Source organism: Heterocephalus glaber, unplaced genomic scaffold (genome assembly GCF_053883595.1).
Source record: "Heterocephalus glaber isolate CG9 unplaced genomic scaffold, H.glaber_assembly_v1.0 deba00001572, whole genome shotgun sequence".
NCBI classification, from domain to species: domain Eukaryota; kingdom Metazoa; phylum Chordata; class Mammalia; order Rodentia; family Bathyergidae; genus Heterocephalus; species Heterocephalus glaber.
The window spans coordinates 1096569-1116480 of record NW_028258357.1 but is presented as its reverse complement, the minus strand read 5'-3'; the positions used below and the strand labels follow the sequence as shown (position 1 = coordinate 1116480).

Here is a 19912-nt window from a genome sequence, read left to right as displayed (position 1 = left end):
TTCTACTTTTAGTATATATGGGCCTTTTGGATTTTAGGAAGTTGTTTCTGCTGTTTCCTTGTGTGGAGAATTTTCATTCAACATAGATTTTTGCCCAGCATATTCTTACTCATTTTTCATATTTCACCTCAGATGCCCCCTATACTCTCTCTCTCTCTCTCTCTCTCTCTCTCTCTCTCTCTCTCTGTAAGGCATACTAGAATTGTCCTGTGAATGCTCAATGCCTTGGATGTAGCCCCATCTTGGTACTCATCACATTGTATTGCTCTGTAATTGCTATTCTGTTACCCTCATTAACTAAGTATTTTTTTTTACCATTTTACACAGTATCATGTCTGAAAAATTTAGACAATCTTCTACATATTAAGCACACAATAATATTTTATAGTAAATAAACAATTATAAAAAGTAAATTTATTAATTTACAGTGAGAAATATAATTATTAAACAGAAAAAATATGTAAAAAGAGCTGAGAAGTCCTTTTTAAAAGACACAAAGAATCTAATTATTCTAAGATTGTTTTTTGGTATCCATGGGATCAGAATATGTTATATTATTTGAATATTTAGTGGTACCATGTCATGTTGTATGTCATAACAATTCTGTCTCTGCTCCTGTTCCCAGGCAACTATAATCCTTCTGCCATTCTTGCATTTTTCATGGAAATAATGCATAGAAAATACTATCCTGGTTTCTTTTGTATGGTTTGATTTCCATCACCTCCGCTTCTTTCTGAAAAATTCTTCTTTAACTATACATTAGTACAACATATTTCAACACAAAGCATCATCCTCTGAGCCATGTTCTTCTTCTAAATACTTTACAAAGCAAAAGTCTACAAGGCAGGAAAATATGTTTCAAGGTGCTTGACAATTTCTCTAGCACACACTACAGCATTTTAGCTTAATGAAGAGCCAACAATAGTCCAGCCCAAATATTTTTGCTTATATAATTATAACTCTGTTGATGATTAGAGACACATGATTTTGTTTTGTTTTGTTTTGTTTAGAATTAGAGCTTTGTTGGGAGACTTATGTGTTCAGCTTGAATGTTATTTTATGTGCCTGGGAGTGTTTGGCACAGCAGGTATTACCTAACCAGATGTTAAAGCCTTTTCAATTAATACGCAGCATCTTGTCAAACATGCCTCCTGCTTTACACTGTCAGAGCTGTTGAAAATTGGCTTTTCCTGCCAGCAGAGCTATTGGTTGGCAGTGATTCACCCATTACATACTTTAGCTACAAGGCTTACTGGGCTAGGTGATTTTACTAATGTACCCAAATGTTGGGTAGTAATGTAGTAATAAATAACAAATGATTAAAATATCACATAAGCAAAAATGTCTCTTGAAGATTTTTAGAAATGAAAGATTTCTTTCCTCTCCATTCATTAAGATGAATCAGGATCGAGGACAAGTTCATTAGTTGGATTGGAGACCTAGAAGTCTTGGTTCCTCTGTTAGAATTTCTGTCTGCTGATATTCCTCTCTCTTCTTCCATTTGCTTGATACAGTGAGACCAGGTCTAGAGATATTTCTATTTGGGGAAAGTGAGAGGGGAGGTGGAGCAGATCAAAGACAAGCAAAGTTAGAATGAGTATCTCCAGGCTTGTTTAAACAAGAGTGTGTTATCTCTTTTTTGCTCTAGTACCGTAATAATATAAAAAGGGACAGGATTTGGGAGTAAGGCAGCTACGCGACTTTAGAGCCAGAGTCCAAGGAGGGTCTGTTCAACAAGATCCATCCCATTTACCTGAATCAGGCAGTCTACACAAGGCTGCAACCCTGGGTACTGCCTCCTCTTGAACAGCATCTCATAGCCCATACAGTGATTCATTGAGAAATCCTCAGATATCTTTTATGCTGTCATTTTGTTTCAGACACCAGGCAGTATTGGAGGGCTCTGTGAGCCCTGGGATAGTGGCAATTGATCCAATTAGAGAGGAGCAAAGAGAATAATAGAAGATAAAGTCAGAAACATGTGTTCAAGGTGGTTTGCTTTTAAGAACAGTTTTATGATACTCACAGAATTTCTTGATAGCTTTTTATCTTTGTAGACATTTATATTATAGAGTATTATTTGATGTGTTTGGGGTAATAATAGTTTAATTATTTGATCAGTGAGAACTTACTAATTACAAAGGAACAAAAGGGTACAATAAACTTTTCCTCTAATGATGTATCAAATATTTTCTATGTATCACAGTAATGTCCATCATTTCTATTATGCTAGTCCATGAATACTATACTGGAACTCTCTCTCCTTTATGATTACTCCTGAGGATAATCTGCTGTCTTTGTTTTATAATTAGGGTTGTTATTTAGGGCTCTAAAAGAAAAAAGAAAAACAAGTTACAATGAGATTTATGTAAGTAGGGGTCAAGCATGTTATTCTCAGGTATATTTCAGTTACCATGAATTTTTAAAAATGCATGACTTTTTTACACCCTTAAGCACCCAATGAAATATTACATTTCCCTAAATTTGAAAACTTGGTCCTGGAAAAAGGTCAAAATGTGGAACAGCCATATATGGCTTAAAAATAACTGAGTACATATCATGTATTGAATACCTTTTAAAATGTAAAAAATATGATATTTTAGACAAACCAATACATGAAGACAAAAGTCCCTAAGACCCCTAGAAGACTCCCCTAGAGTGGAGGCATAGTAGCTGATTTGGAGCTGCCAAAAATCTTCCTTTCCTCTCAACGTTTCCAAGCAATCATGATGATGCTGCCTGTCCCCCTAAGATTTATCACCAAGCTGAATTGTCCCTAACGGGCTGTTATCATGGATCATTACATACCTGGGGCAGATCTACACACATATTTACAAATTAGAGCTTAAAATGCAGAGTGAAATAAGATGCAAAACAGACACATCTGCAGACCACCCAGTAAATGATTCATAGACGGAACACGGCTTGATAGTTAGATTGTATAAGGCTTCCTGACAACCCAAGGTTTTATTTCAACAGACATCTATTTTTGCCAGATTCTCATTTCCTTGATTAGGTTTTGAAAACAGAAGTTACCAAGTACCCATGTACACACATACCATAAAATGGTTTCTGTGGCATTTTAGATTTTAAATAGGCTTGCATACCCCAGCTCATCATGATGCAGGGACCTAATTTATTTTTCAGTTTTAGAGAAAAGATAAAAAGTTCTGTAATTATAATATGTATAAATAAAAAAGGAAGCACAAGGGATAATTTGCATGGAGCTTAAATCTCACTTTCATTTTAACCGGAAAAGCCTTACTCAACCAGTTCTGTGGAAATTCTGAGTCCAGTAGCGCCTGTCAAATTGTATTAGTCATACAAGCAGCTTTACCTTCAAGCTGTCTTGCCCAGGGCTGACCATGAGACACGGTCATTTCACATAGTAATTTTGGATGACAGATTTCCCTGGACTTATGTGAGTCTAGAAGGCAATTATAAAAACAGAGGTCATTAACACTGCATTTGATTATGTAACATAATAATGCAAAAAAGTCCACCACCTTATATGTACAGAAATTGATGTGATGAGGGGTGCTAATTTATATGAAACAAACACAGTTTTCATTCCAAACTAAATAAATTCTGAAATAAATTTCTAAATGCTTATGTAAATTTTAATGGCTAATTTACAGATGTGTATATATATATAAAATTTTATTAATATATTAAATCTTTGTGTTGCTTTCTTTTTATCTAATATAATTTTTCTATCACTAATGTTTCTGGAAATTGGGTCCTGTGCTTTAGAAAGGGAATGTGCCTTTATATGTATAAATTTATGTGCAATTATATCCAAAAAAATATTTTAAATTCAATGCTTTCCACTGAGTATAACAAATAGAATTGCTAGAAGAGCTTTCAATATCCAAAAGAGGAAATGCCAAAATATAGTAAATGGGAGGCATAGACTAGGGAAGTCATTATTTTAAAAAGTGTTTGTGCGGGAGTTAATTTGTCTACTTTAAATACTAGGTGGTCAAATCAACATGCTTGGATACAATATGCTTTACTAGGAGCTATTTTTGATTTGCACAAATGGTTGAAGAATAAATTTAAAAGATGCTTTTTTATGGTTGGTGAGGATGTTGATGGTGGTTAATGAAGCTGAATTCTAACTCACCCTTTATTTCTTCTCCTACCTCTAAAACTGCTTTGCACTAGCCAGTGATTATTTGGCTCATTCAGATATATGATTGCAGATATAAAGTTATTGTTGGTTCATTAAATAATTAGAGATTTCAGGTTTAATTGAAAGGTAAAGAGTGATAAAACTGCCATCAAAAATGAATGGATTGCCAGATGTTTCTCTGGGGACTGCCAGGTGTCATTCAATTGAAATTGAAAGGGTAAACTTCCTTCTTGTCATGCAGCTTCTGGTGACCTGCCTTCCTGGGGTATGGATCCATGTATTAAATCAAAGCCTTTGAAATATTTAGGAAATATTTTTATCCCAATTATGCCTCCTCAAATAAGCACACATATAAAATGAACCAGGGAATGCTAAAGTCTCTTTTAGTCCTTCTATGTGTAGTATTAAATATCAGAATGTACTTAAAGAAGACTGTGGATAAGAGTGGAATGTGCTGCACCTAGCACTGAAGCCTGATAGGATGCAATTACCTGCCAAGTCAAAAGAGGTTTGAATTGAGGAGAAGAGGAAGGAAGGCAGAGAAAATTTGGAATCTGTATGCTCTGTCTTCGCCTGTCCATATTTCTGTTACATAGTGTAAGTGGGAATAAAAACTGACTCTCTACTTTGCCAATGTACTTTTATTTATTTATTTATTTATTTATTTATTTATTTATTTATTTAGCCAATGTACTTTTCACTTTGGGAACAACATGCAGGGACCAAAACAAGAGAAGCCTGTTTGCATTCAATAGATTAAGAGCAACCCATTGACCTAAAGGCTATCAGTTGAGTTTTTAACAGCTCAGATACTTGAATTATGGATGAGTCAGGTTTCTCTTTGGGTCAGAAGTCAACACACAAGGTTGATACCACGGTTAAGACACAACCCAGGGTAACATTTTTTCTGGGATCTGACAGACAGATGTGGGGATGTGGGTATCATCACTGATACTGTACCAAGATGGGCCTTGCTGGAATAACTTTATCCAATCTCTTTCTTTAATATCCTCTCCGGTGGTCTGGGAATAATAAGGCTGTCTTTATGAATAAATGATACAACATATGTCAAGTTCTGAAAATGTCCCTAGCATAAAACAAATGCCCAAAAATGATAGTTTATGAGAAAAATGGGGCACATCATTGGGAGAAAAGGTAACACTGAGAACTTTGCTGAAATAGGGGAACTTGGATTTTATATAAATTAAGATATCTGTAATTTAAAAGTGGAAGCACACAAAAAATAGATTTGTGTTGGTATTTAAGAAATGATACCATCAAAAATTTTAAAAGATATTAACAGGAAAAAGGTATTTTATTTTTCTCTCTTTTTTAAAGGACCCAGTGCTCCACATCATGACTTAATTCAGAGAAGGATTTAATGTGGCTAGAAAATGTTTATTCCAGAGGAAAGTAGTTTGAGCATTGGATGGCTAAATGAATATAAGCACACCAACAGCAGTGTCTTTAATTTCTTTTCTAAATGTCTTTCTCCCAATGCTTAGAAGAGTGTGCCACGTGCAGTGAGTGTTTTTAGGGTTGTGCATGCTTATTATGCATGACTACATACTAAGGAGGAGCAAGGCACCACCCCTTTGGTCCGAGGTTGTTTTATGGTACTGTGTTTTCTAGATCCTAACCACTCTTTCAAATTCCAAGAAAAAATATAGAGTAGAGAAAATAATTTTGTTCCTTGGGGAAAGTAAGAATTTGGCTAGCTATGGTTAAAGAAAAAATTACTGGTCTGAAAAGTTGATGAACGTATGTTTGACTAGTAATTGTTGTACTTCTTTTGTTTCAGTGATTCAAAGCAATCTTAGGTTTTCCTATGGGCTCTTTCATTTTAGACAAGTGAAGTACAAATTATCTTTTTTCTAACATCATTCACCATTATTTCAACTTCTGATGATACTGTGTTACATGTTACATTTTTTCTTACCTATTTGCTCAGAATAATATCTTTCAAATAGTATCTTTCTGTTTTTCTATATAAATATCTAACCTATTTATCTGGTTCCTTATACAATATTCCATCATGTGTAGTTACTATATTAATTCCTTCATTTCCTTATACACCAATCTAGGTTGTTCCCAATTCTTGGCAACAAAAGCAACTTTCCACAGAATTTTACATATTCTCATACCCATTTATAAATTTCCAAGATCAAAATAAAAAGCATACATTTTTTCTGAGATCTATTTGGCTATGAATTTTTTTGGAGGGAAAGGGAGAATTTTGTTGAAATATTGTCTTAAGAACATGGTTTTGAGAAATGCTAGCTAGACTAGAGAAATAGCATGTGGATTAAACATGTATTTTTACTTTGAGAAAGAATAAGGCCAATGTGGTCTATACATTTAGAAAATGTTAAACTAAATTACTAAGCTAAGCACTAAGTAATAGAAAATATTTTTATTATTGCTTTCTCCTCATTCGCCTTCTTTCAGGTACAGTAGTTTTCTTTCACTACTGTCTCTGCAGTCAGCACAAACATTGGGCTTTCAGAGTCATGAGCTTCAGCACTAGTGTTAGCTTGTTCCCAGCTGAGAGGCATACCACATACTGGTTTGATGAAACTACCAGGATCAGAGACAATTTTCTGAACACTGTGTTTAATTTGGCAGTTTCAAGGCAGTTCTCCATCACTTCACATAAATGTAATAAAACCTGAGAGAGAAGTACTGTGTAGAATATGATAGTGTGCGTTTTGGATTCAAACAAAAACAAAAATTATAAAGAGTCCATCATATATGTTTTATAATATATAAATTATAATGCTGTCACTTAGAGAAACAAGGAAAATTAAGTAATATCTTTTTAAATTATTTTGATATTAAGGTCAAAGGTATAATTCATCTATAATAGGAATTTATTCTAAGACCTGAGGATGTAAAAATGAATGAAATAGCATTGCCTTAAAGAATCATAGTGTTTGAGAAATTAAACACATAGTTTAATTGTTATAAAACACCATGAGTTATTATGGGACATTAACAAAAGCAGGCTGGTACTTTAAGAAATGAATTTGTTTAAAAAGCTAGTATCAGGGCCAGGGATTTAGCTCAGTGGCACTGCCACCTGCCTTGCAAGCAAGTGCAAGATCCTGAGTTGGATCCCTGGTACCAAAAAAAAAAAACACCAAAAAAAAACCCAACTAGTATCTAAAAGAAGCAGGACAAGTAAGGTTCAAAGTGAAATAAATGAAATACAAGAAAAACACTAAATTGGCAGTTTAAAGATCTCTGCTCAGAACTGACTCATTTCTGATAACATGTGAGCTTTTTAAATTTAGACTTACATGTTAATAATTTATTTTCCTCAGCCATCAAATAAGAATGAGACTTCTTTACCAAGAATTTAAAGAGCAAGATAAAACATGGAATATGAGAATGTTTCCTGAAATTTGCTAGGAAGTTAATAAACTTAAGATTAACCTTAAAACTTAGAATCACTGCTAAGCATAAAAATTTGATCATGTTATATCTTAGTCACTCTTATAATAGATGAATATAGGATTATTTTTATGTTTGTAGGTTAATAATATAAAATTTAGACTATATATCACTTCTGTGTGAAAGTTATGCAATATATGAAGTTTCATTTTTTACAGAGAGATTTACTGCTTTGTACTTCTTTCTTATTTCCATTCTCCTCTTAAATAATATGCTCAGAAAGTATTAACAATTAAACTGGAGCAATCAGGGGAGAAAATATATGTGATCCCCGCCAGCATGTAACAGTGAACTCCTTCAGTTAGATTCTAAGCCTTAGAATGTACTCTAAGGTCTTTGAAGTACCCAGAGGGTTGATGTCATTCAGAGAAACTCAGCAAAATAATAATTTGAAGCAAATGAAAATATAAATCTTAAACCTTTCCCAGTTCTGCAGGATCATCACATTCACTTACTTTAACTTTAGAGTTTGCGTCCATGCAGTTGAAGGAACAAAACCTGTTTCCTTTCCTGCCTTGCCTTTTCCTTTTTCTTTCCTGGGAGTGCCTTCTCAACCTAGAACGAAGTTTCCTATGTACTTATATATTTGATAAGCATTACTTTCACCACTCAAGACATTCTAAAGGATTTAAGATGATCTGTATATATGTACAATTCTTTTTTAAAAATAAACAATATTTGTGTATAATTTAGAGGGCCAGAATAGTTAAATTAGAATTCTTGATCTTATTAAATATAATCTTTTTGTACCTAAATTCATCACTTAATGGTAAAATTATTCATAATCACATGATTTCTCATATCGTTTTTAGAAAGGAAGCCACTGAAGATTTCTTCACAGTGTTATTAACCACGTGAAGATAGGATTAATCCAGAAATCCCAACCCCCCCTTTTGTTGGTTACAATATGACCAACTTTCACTTATTAAAAATAAATGTTATTTGGACACTCACTATGCCATAGATACTGGAGGTGAAGCAATAACCAAATCAAAGTCCCTGTGCACATGGAGCTTACCTTCAGAAAGACTGAGCAATGCACACAGTAATAAGAAAATCTTACATAATGTTATCAAATCTTTGATATATTCATTATTATGTAAGGCAGCTCAATTGTCTTTCTTCATCTTGTTAACAAATACACTTCTTAATCTCTAAGCTCATTTGTCAGACTTGTATTCTTGTTTTAATGTTCTATTATACTCTGTCTGAACATTTCTGTAGAGGAATCAAAGTATGAGTTGTTTTTTTTAAATCTATTCACAAAATTAGCCAAATTGTAATTATTCTAGTAATAAGTTGTTATATAAATTTTAAATACAACATGAAGTATATGGTGTCTTTGAAAAATATTTTATACACCCATCTAAGCAGCTTATTGTAATAAAATATATATGATCATGAATTAGCATTTTTTTGAACAATGTAATCAATTTACTTCAATAATAGTAATATATATTGGCCAGCTAACTAGGTCATTTTCTTCTCATTATTTTCATTCAAAATTCATATTTTGCCTTTTGTTCTCCACACTGGAATTATATTGTTATATCTTGAACATGTCTTCAAGTATTTTCATCCTTCTTCCAGGAATTTGCTGCACTGACAAAAGAATTAAATGCCTGCAGGGAACAACTTCTGGAAAAAGAAGAAGAAATTTCTGAACTCAAGGCTGAAAGAAACAACACAAGAGTAAGTATAAAGTAGTCTACTCTTGGAATTAATTCTATGCATACTTCAGTGCCTTATATCCAATATTCATGTAAAAATATAAGCACTTAGAAACTTCAGGAATACTTTAAGCAGATATCGACTCAAAGTTACTTTGAAAAAGAAGGACATACTATAGAACTCTAAATGACAGGAAATCTAAATTTTAGTCTTGGCTACTAAATCACTGTGTTGCCTTAGAAAATATCCTAGTTCCTTCTGGCCTTTATTGGACTTTAAAAAGAAGGAATGCATTTCAATAATGGGTTTCAAACTTTCAAATGGCTGTTGGAGGAAGAGCAATACCTCAGAGGCTACAAATGGACAAAGAAGGAGACTTGGGAGAGGACTGAGAGTTTAGATGATGGAGTTCTATGAGGATTTGGTCATCTCATTCCAGTAGAGTTTATTTAAAAAGGAAAGAGAAAGTGCTAAAAATGGAAAACCACTGGAACAGATCTCTGCCAATTGAAAGCGACCTACCATTTAAATTTTAGAAGGCCACTAAAGAAGACTTTGAGTTTTGATATGCATTCTGTTTATATGAAACCTAATTTCATAGAAGTTGGTACATTCTACTTTTGAAAACTCATATATCTTATCAATCTCATGATATGTTCTGCAACATTAGTGTTCAGAACTTAATCAAAGTTGTTATATTTTCTAGCTTAGAAATTTCATAAAATACATAAATTACATTACTCATAACTGAGTAATTTAGTAAAGAAAAGTAGAAACCACTTTTGTGTAGATAGAAATCTCATTTAAATATTAAGCAGTTGAAAGTATTTTAAGTATCATAGTTTAAGAAATTAATGCTGAGAAAATAAAGCATAGTTAGTGGCCTATTCATCTCATGTTTGGTTTTAGAGAGTAATATAGACTATAGCTCCATGAAATGTGAGCTTATGCCTCTAATGAGAGTAGGAATTGCATGCATAATGGTTATATGATCGAATTTAATTTATGCCTTCATTTATTAGGGTCTTATGGTGTGGTAGAGAGAATTCAATCATATGTGTGTGAACTGGTGTTCATTGGGACTTCGATGAACCAGTCACATAGATTCCCTCAAATTACAGATTACAAGGTAGTTTAGACCATGTTATAAGGTGTCAGATGAAATTACTTTTGTTTCTCTCTCCCTTTCTGTATATTTCCCACTTTTGATTTTTAACTTAACATTGTATTTTCATACAAATTTGAAGTTTATTTCTGCCATGAAATTTATTCTGCCCTTATTTTATATTTTAATACTTTAGATTTGATGCAATTCACTACAGCCAAATGTAAAAATAGGAGCAGGAAACTGAGAATGGAGGAAAACACATCTGTCTGTCTGTCTATCTATCTATCTATCTATCTATCTATCTGTCTATCTATCTATCTTCAATGAATTCACATATGTAAAATGCATCAGACACTTTTATTAGCTCTGTATATATCTCTCCTTTGTTTATTATTTTTTTTCTATAGCTCTTTACTTATCCTGCTGATGACTTCATTGTCTAAGCACAGGCTCTAGATTTAGATGTCTTTATCTTTCAAATTCTTTCTCTGCTCTTTATTGTGTGAATTCTACTGGGTTAACTGACATTTTTTCAGTTTATTTCATTTATAAAATGGTGGAGATAATCATGATACTTAAGTGGGAGTTGAATGAAATTCATTTAATACGTAGAGTAATAATAATGAAAATACTGTAGCTAGCATTATTAAGTGCCAAATATTTTTCTAAATGTTTTTCTCACTATATCCTCACTCCAGTTGTCATTCTAATGTCACTATTGGGGCAATTAAGGTACTAAGTGACCTGCCAAAGCCACATGGCTTATGGCACACCTAGTGATTGTGATTCTGAGTTTAACCATAGGCTATGCATTTAGAAATCATATACCTATTTCACCCACAAATCAGATTTGATACAAAGTGATTGATGATGTTCAGAGAAGAGTGGCATTTGTTTAAATTTCTGTAGTTCAGTAGTTACCAGTCATGTGAAAGTAATGTATTTATTTTGATGTCAGAGCTGAAAGTTGTGGCTATGTATCATTTTTCTCACTACAGAAATACTTGATCCCCAGCTCAAAAATACAAATGAATGAACTAAATCAATGTAATTTCTAGAGGTGCTCTTAAGCCATCCTAATATTATTCATGTTTATACAAAAACAGACATTTCAAAAATTACAGTAGATATTTATAGAAACAGGACTGGGGATTTAGCTCAGTGGTTCTGCCGCCTGTGTTGCAAGTGTAAGGACCTGAGTTTGATCCCCAGTACCAAAAAAAAAAAAAAAAAGTAAGCTTTATTGTTTACTATTCCCATAGTGATAGAAATGTAGAAAAAATAGAACAGTTGATAGATAAATTAAAATGTTATAATATTCAAAATATTGAGAATAGAAAACAAACTTCATTAATATATAAAACATGAAATAAATATAAGTTGTGAAATAACATTATTTCTAAAACTTCTGTGTCAATAATTAGGCAATTTATATTTATAGAAAATAATATATTCCTGATTTATTTCAACATACTCAAGTTGATCAGTAAAACTTACCATATTTTGGTAAAATTGTATAGATTAATTAAAAGATGAAGAAAAATTGAGAATATTAATGTAGTTAATACTGTCAGTATCAGAATAGAGAATATTTTTTTATTTTTGGAGCTATTTAAATGTTTTTGTGGCTGAGGATTTTAAAATATGGCATAAGTTATTGATAATATTTAAAACTATAACTATTAGGGCCAAGGATTTAGCTCAGTGGTTCCGCCATTTGCCTTGCAAACGCAAGGTCCCAAGTTTGATCCCCGGTACCAAAAAAAAACCCCCCAAAACTATAAGCATTATATGACTTTGAAAAAGAAGCTATGCATTTGAGAGCCAATCTTAAGACCATTTATAAACAATAAACTATGATTCAATCTCATAGGTCATAAACTAAGAGAAAGCCTTAATTGCACTGGAAACGTTCTTACCATGCCCTTACTTCTGAGCCAGAAGAGTCATCTTAAAAGTGTTCAGATGGAATCAGGCACTTGCTATTAGAGAGGAAAACTTCTATTCTTGACAAATCTATATACACACAAATTAGTAATTGCCTCTAAGCATTGTTCCTCAATGAGTAAAAAATACAACCTAATTCAAACAAGTAGACGCTAATAGGTGTATGCAGATAAGCATACTAAATGTGTATGCATATGTATGCCTGTGTATTTATTTATGAAAGGCCTAAGCTAAGTACAATGCGAGAAGGAAAAAGATAGGACATATACCCTCTCAACAGCTATTTCAATGTTATAATCAAGCATCTATACACAAAACATCAATTTTAAACAATATTTGAAAGTGATGATGGTGCATGGGATAGGCATGAAAGCAAGCAATTTAAAGTTTTTCACTTTCAGGTGTTAATATTGTGCTATGTTATCATACTAAAATAGGCAAACTAATTTCCAAGACACAGTGTATTTCTAGTTGAATGATATTTGTTACTGAAAATACTTGCACACAAAGTTATGCTGAATTCACATCTAATAGGAAGGTGTGTAGTTTGGGAAATTCTTGCAGGACCATAGTAAAAGACAGATCTAGATTATCCAAGGTATTTGATTTGGCCAGACACAATCCAAAACTTTAAATTCCTGATGATTATATAGGATGGGCCATGCTTCTGTGTGTGGGCACATGAACACATAATAAGTGTGTGTACATATATAGTCCATGGTGCTTTGAAAGGAATTCTAACATAGGACTGATGGCCATTTCCATGGTGACTGCCATCTTCTGATGCTATCAAAGAGAGTGTCATCAACACCTTCTGGATCAGTTTTAAATATTAGACTAATGTTGTGACTCACATTAAAGGTGTACAATTATTAGATTAATTGCTCCTCTTAGTATTTACATCCATTTACCTGAATTTTTTAATAATAGACTTTTCATTTCTTATGATTAAAATCTGAATTTTAGACAAATTCTTAGTTTGGCAGTTCCTATCCATTGACTTGTTGAACTTTAACAACTGGCTCATTTCCAGAAGCTTTCACAGAAATATTTCCATCACCACAAAACTGTATGAGGTTTTCCAATTCCAAGTTGGACTTCTTCAGTACTTCTACTTTTCAAAAAAGATATCATGAAGAAAATAGATTGTCAAGACCTTTCTATCAAAGATGTATGGAAATAATTTGTTTAATAATTTGTTTCTTTCCAAGTCATTTGTCTGCATCTCTTAGGTCCAGATTTACATCATCTTCTTGCCAATTTGGTGGATCTGTAGTGGTGAGAAGAAAAGGCCTTCTGCATCTGACTGTTGTGCTTTGTAGTAAAACCAACATAGAACAAGTGGCAGCAAATGGTGCCTATAATCTTTACATCAATAGGGCTTCCATCATGGTCTGCATTTTGGGATCGTGGAACTCATTTTGTTACAAGTAAGACACATACCACATAAGTAGGCAGTTTTGCCTTTTGAATATCCTTAGTTAGCCTGAATTTTCCATATTCAACCTCATCATTCTATATAGCAGCAAGGCCCCCTGCAAGCACACAAATCTTGAGGCCATCAGATCCAATTTTGGATCCTTTTTTTCTTGTAATAAGAATTTCCCAGAATTTCTTGTGTTGAAAGAGGTAAACACTTTCATGTCATACCAATCTTTCATAAAAATGGACCAACTACTTTCTTCTTGACTCTTTTTGTGGCCTTGTAAAGTACATATGCCCGTGGTGCTATTCAGAGAACCGAAATTCTCCCTACCGTCTTAGAACTTTAAAACCCGTAGATCATGCTGGATGAGAACACTAGGGCCACACTATGTAGTCTAAAAATTTGTGTTTATCATTAATTCGTACAAGTATTAAGCATGTAGTACATAGATTATCATTGGAAGCATTGAGGAATATTAAGGATAAGTTAAATTTCTCACTTCTTATGGAGTCTGTTTATATTAATAATAACATATTTAGTTTTCATTATTATCTACATAAGAGCTCATAATTGCACAAAACAGAGTATAGCTCAGCTGTTTTAATAAAAAAAGACATTAAGGCATATAACAAATCTCTACAGTAACTTTCCATGTATAATTTCTATATTTCTTAACCTTGTAATTTCTTCTCACAGTCTTACTCCTAGAAACATGGAGCATCTCTTGCTACCCATGATGACAAAATAGTAGTACCCCAGCCCTGCATGTTGCCTTCTCTATTCCAGCTCAGCCCCATAAGGGTGGTTCTTGTTGATTGACTCATTTCTGCCACCTAGTGGTTGTCATAGCATAAATGATTTCTTTTTTCTTTTCTTTTTTTTTTTTTAATTAAATTCTTTTATTGGTACATTGTAGGTATACAACACAATTACATTTCTCATTGGGAATTGAACCTTTACATAATGCATCTTGGTTCTTATTTTTTCCCCATTCCTAGCCCTCCCTTCACGCCCTCCACCCTTCCCTATTTACAAAGTCTTTATTTCCATCTTTTCCATTTCTCAGCATTTTTCCTTTCCCTTCTTTCCTTTCCCCTGCCCCTCCCACTACCCCTACCCCTTTGGACCTTTTCTTCCTATTTTACATTATCGATTATTCATTCTAATCATTGGTACATTTTAGGTATACAGTATAATGACATTCATCATTTGGAATTTGCACCTTTACATAGTCTCTCTTGTTTCTTATTTTTCACCCTTGCACAGCCCTCCCTTCACCCCCTCCATTCCTACCTATTTACAAAGATTTTGTTCCTATTTTTCCATTTTCTCATATTAATCCCATTCCCTTCTATCCTTTCCCCTAGCCCTCCCACTTCCTTCCCCTTTGCCCCCTTTCTTCCTATTTCACATTACCTATTATACATTTAGTCCTTATTTACACTTTCAGTTTCTCACCCCAGAGAAACTATTCGGTATTTATTCATGTGTGTCCTATTTATTTCACTTAAGAGTATCTCCTCAATGTGCATCCACTTAGCTATAAATGTCTCCAATTTCTCATTTTTTATGGCTGAGTAGTACTCCATTTTATATTAAAAAAACCCACATTTTCTTTCTTCAGTCTCCAGTTGATGGGCATTTGGTCTGTTTCCAAGTTTTAGCTATCACAAACTGTGCTGCTATGAACATGGGCACACATATATCACTGTGGTATGATTCTTTTAATTCTTTGGGGAAGATAGCCAGCAGGGGAATAGCTGGATCAAATGGGACTTCCAGTCCTAGTTCTTTGAGGTATCTCCATACTGATTTCCACAGTGGTTGTACCAGTCTACATTCCCACCAGCAGTGGAGCAGGGTTCCTCTTTCCCCACAGCCCCGCCAGCATTTGTTATTGGTTGTCATAGCATAAATGATTTCTTGTATTCTATATTGGAATGGTTGGATTCAGTTTGAGCAACTATCAAATCTGAAGGGTATATCCAAAATATTTTTAAGAAGCCAAAAGTGGCAAATGTCCACTACAGTCGAACTTTCCTAATGACCTTTTTGCATTATAATTTTAAACAGTTTTACTGACATGTACCTATCCAACAGTAAAACTATAATTCTTAGAACAAAAAAGAAAAAAAAGTGAATCACTTTTTCTTTACACTCTCCACAGATATCATCACAAGGGCTCAAGTTTTATGGCTATAGCTAGGAAGTTGGCCATTTAATGGCTTTAATAACTCTATCAAACTTACTCTTAAAAAGCCTATTTTGTCAAGTTAATGAACAACTGCTGTCCTTGAAACCAGGGTCTCTTTTATGCCCGTTTAGCAAATGATGTGGGGGTCAAGGAAGTAGGTTGAAATCTATAACAGGAATTCTGTGCTTTTGTCCATGAGATTATTGAAACTCTCTTCTATAATGGGTGCCAAAGAATCAGTCCTAGCCCAGAGCCAATATCAAAGAAATGCTGACGTTCTCTTGTCTTTGGTACTGTTACCCAGATAAGTGGTTGCAGATAGGGCTTTTAGGGAGATTTTTCTGATATCCATTACATCATAGCAAATTGTCCTAAAACTTAATGAAACAAACAATATTTTACTATGTTCATATATTTTGTGAACCAGAAAGGGAATAGTGGGAATGGTCTTTCTTTGCTACATAATATTCAGAAGAATCGGCTGGGATGTTCTGATGGCTGCCAAAAATAATATGCAGATGTGTTGTTTCTTCTATCAGAAAAATAAAATGAAAAACACTAATCTATAATGTTTGCCAATTTTTATGATGTGAATATTCTTGTCATGATTAATATGAAGGTACTAGTATCGTGCCATTGAACTACCAGCTCACAAAATTCCTGAAAATTAACATTCTCAAAGTGTGAATAGGCCAAATGCAGCACACCAGTTTCAAGGGTAGCTCAAATATTTGAGGCTAAAAAGATTATCCTGGGAGATATCTTCTTCATTGTCATGTCTGGTACCAGGGCTAGAATGGTGGATGACAAAGCAAGCTTAGATCTGTATGTTACCTCTGCATCACTGTGGCTTCAAAGAGATCAGACTTCTTAGATGATGGCTCAGGAATCTAAAAGAAAATACACCAGTGTCTAGCTGAAAGCTTTCTTACTTTTTAAGATCTAGAATCAGAATTCAATAAATGTGGCTTCTACCATGATATATTGGTCAAGATAGTCACAGGTTCACCCAATACAAGAGGTAGGGAATATAGTCTCCTACCTCTCAATGAAAGGACAAAGAATTTGGGCTAATTTTTATAGATCACCAGGAGGCATATAGTAGCTACTTGTGACACTGACATAAGAATGTGATATTTTTTCTTAAGAATACTCAACCTGAGGCGAAGAGTATATTGTAGTGGTAGAACGCTTACCTAATATGTGCAATGTCCTGGGTTTGATCTCCAGGAGTACAATAAAATAAAATGTAGTATAAAATACCCAACCTCACCTTGATTTAAAGAAATCTCTATATTTACAATGACCCAAGAATAGGATTTATGGAAGCCAAAAACTATCATGTAACCCAAGTCAAGATTTAGTCCTCTAGCTAGAGAGACTTTGAAAAATATTAACAATGTTACATTATATAAGAACCTAATCCTTACTGTATTGTTAGGAACTCGACAATCAATTAACCAATATATCAGGTTTCTTTTTGCTGAGACACTGTACCAGACATCCACAACTTTGAGGAAGAGAGATTTAATTTGACACATGATAACAGAGAATTTAGTCCATAGACAGCTGGCTGCAAGGCAGAAACATTACAAAAAAGGAGTGTGGCAGAGCTAACCTGCTGCAGAACAGGGGAAGTATTCCTGAGCAGAATGGCCAAGGAGCCACATACGGTTTCAAAGACCATGCCTCCTTGACCCACCCAGGCACATATTTGAGAATGATTTACTAACCTGCTAGGCATTTCTCAGTCCAAATAAATTGATATATCAGGATTAACAGTGATAATCCATTCCTTGTTACCTGCACACCCAAACACACCCTCAAGCCATATTTAATCTCCAAATAAAGAAAACAGCAATTCTACCTAATGTGATACACCTACCCTGCATACCAGAAAAAATGCAATAATCACTTCCCCCAAAGCTCAATAGTTCCAGTCAAAATCTAAGGCTCTTCTGAGACTCACGGAAAATTCTTAACTGTGAATATTTGTAAAAATAGAAAAAACAAGTTACATAATCCCAAGGTACAAAGACACAGGATAGACATTCATATTCCAAAACATAGAAGTAGTTGAACAGAAAGGAATCAGAGCAAAGCAAGACTGAAACATAACAGGGCAAAAATTAAGTCTTATAACTGAATACCTGGTGTCAGGGATACACAGAGGTAAAATGTCAGTTGCAAAGGGAAAGGCAAGTCCACCCCTATGATTTTGTGAGTTGCAAGCAACAGGGCCTCTTTTTTTGGGCCCTTTGCACTCATGGCCTTCAACTTTAATTGGCAGATGTTCCACATTCCTGGAATCTCTGACTTCCTGGGGGTCTCCATTGTATCTTTGGCTTTATTTCCACATCTTAAAAATGTGCCCTCCCAGGGATTACTTCTTGGTTTGCCAGGCCTTCCTATGAAATCTGGTTTTGCTGGGGATTTAGCTCAGTGGTTCCATCACCTGCCTCACAAGCTCAAGGTCCCAAGTTCAATCCCCAGAACCAAAAAAAAAAAAAAAAAAAAAAAAAATTAGAAACTCTGAAATCTGGTTTGAAGCCTCCCTTCCTCCAATACGTTTGCATTCTGAATGCCAGTAAAACCAGTATGATGTTTTCAATGCCAAGTTATGCCACGAGCCTAGGAAGCAGCCAGACCCCCTTGGACCATAAGAGCAGCAGTCTCTGCATGCCTGAATGGCTGAACACAGTGAAATGAATCACAGAGAACCAATTCTCCTGGAGATCATTCTTAGAGTGTTGAACCTATGACGAGATCAAGTTTCCAAATCAATGGAATCCTTGCCTGAGTAGAAATGTCAAATGATTCCTTTAATGTCTCTTTGGTGGTATCTTTAGATAGACCTTAGACAAATAGAATTTTCATGGCTGGGTTCTTGCATTACATGATTCCTGGAGTCTTTGGAGTTCTGGTCTGATTGCTCTTCCCTCAATTTATCTTTTATTATAGTAAATCAAAGCTTCTTTAGCATCTTCAAATGAAGAAAAGTCTATGAATATATACTTTTGGGTTTGTCATATTGGTTCTAAAACATTTTCATAAAAGTTGACCTCTCAAATCCTTTTGCTGAAGAATTTTCTCTGCTTCACTGTTGGAAAAATTGCTTGAAACCAGAATTTGATTTACCATTGCAAATACTGTTCTTTACACCTCTAGAGTCTTCACTATGGCCATTCTCTCCAGTGTAGTAAAAGGAAAATTGACTACCCACTAACCTCTGTTCCTTGCTTTCCTTCAAAGGATTTCTCTGTATCAGCTTGTCTCTTAAATTTAAAATAAGCAATTCCTTTACACTTACTATACTTTCTAACTAATCTTGTCTCTGTAGCATCTTCAAGCACTTCTTTTAATTCATCCTGAATAACTGTGTAAGGGAAATTTTTGACCAAAAGTATTCTCACATCTTGTTATTTTTTACTCTCTTCCTTTCAGTCCTTTTAGTTTAACTTCATTGCCAATTATTTTTAAATGAGTTATATCCAAGGCTTTTCCCTGTTCTTTAGCAGATTCAAAATCCACATAATCAAACTTATATTTGGACCAATTGCAGTATCCATATCAGCACCATAATTTTTTAGCAAAGAGATCCCTGATACCATTTCTTAATTTAGGGACAGATTTGTTAGAATTGTGGTTTCCAACATAGAGTTTGAAAGTGTAGTTGGTTCTGTGGCTTTTACTTGTTTCTCAGCTCCAAGAGCCATGTTCTGTCTGATCATTTCTTCCTTTCATTCTTTAAATGCTTCTTTCACAGATTCTGTACCTCCTCATCCTTGCCCATTATTATCTCCTTCTCTGTCCTACTCCACCTCCTCATTATATTTGTCTTCATCCACCTCATCCTTGGCCATACTGTTTACTTTCACAGGAATCACTTTGGCTGGAGCTTGATTTCCTTCCATTTATGTAGTCTTGACAGCTTCTTCAGACTCATCCCTCTCTGCCTCATTCTCCTTATCATCTTCA

The 19912-nt window shown here is 34.2% G+C and overlaps 1 protein-coding gene across 35 annotated transcripts in view; it reads left to right on the top strand.

The window, feature by feature from the left end:
• Positions 1-19912, top strand: part of Ppfia2 (PPFI scaffold protein A2) — a 482684-nt gene that overhangs the window by 276112 nt on the left and 186660 nt on the right. For all 35 annotated transcript variants that reach the window (XR_015443500.1, XM_087192543.1, XM_087192527.1 and 32 more), the window contains one exon: positions 9179-9280. Coding sequence is in view for 33 of the 35 variants with exons in the window: in XM_087192543.1 (XP_087048669.1) it covers positions 9179-9280 (102 nt within the window). In the remaining 2 variants the exon portion in view is untranslated. The remainder of the gene's footprint in view (positions 1-9178; positions 9281-19912) is intronic.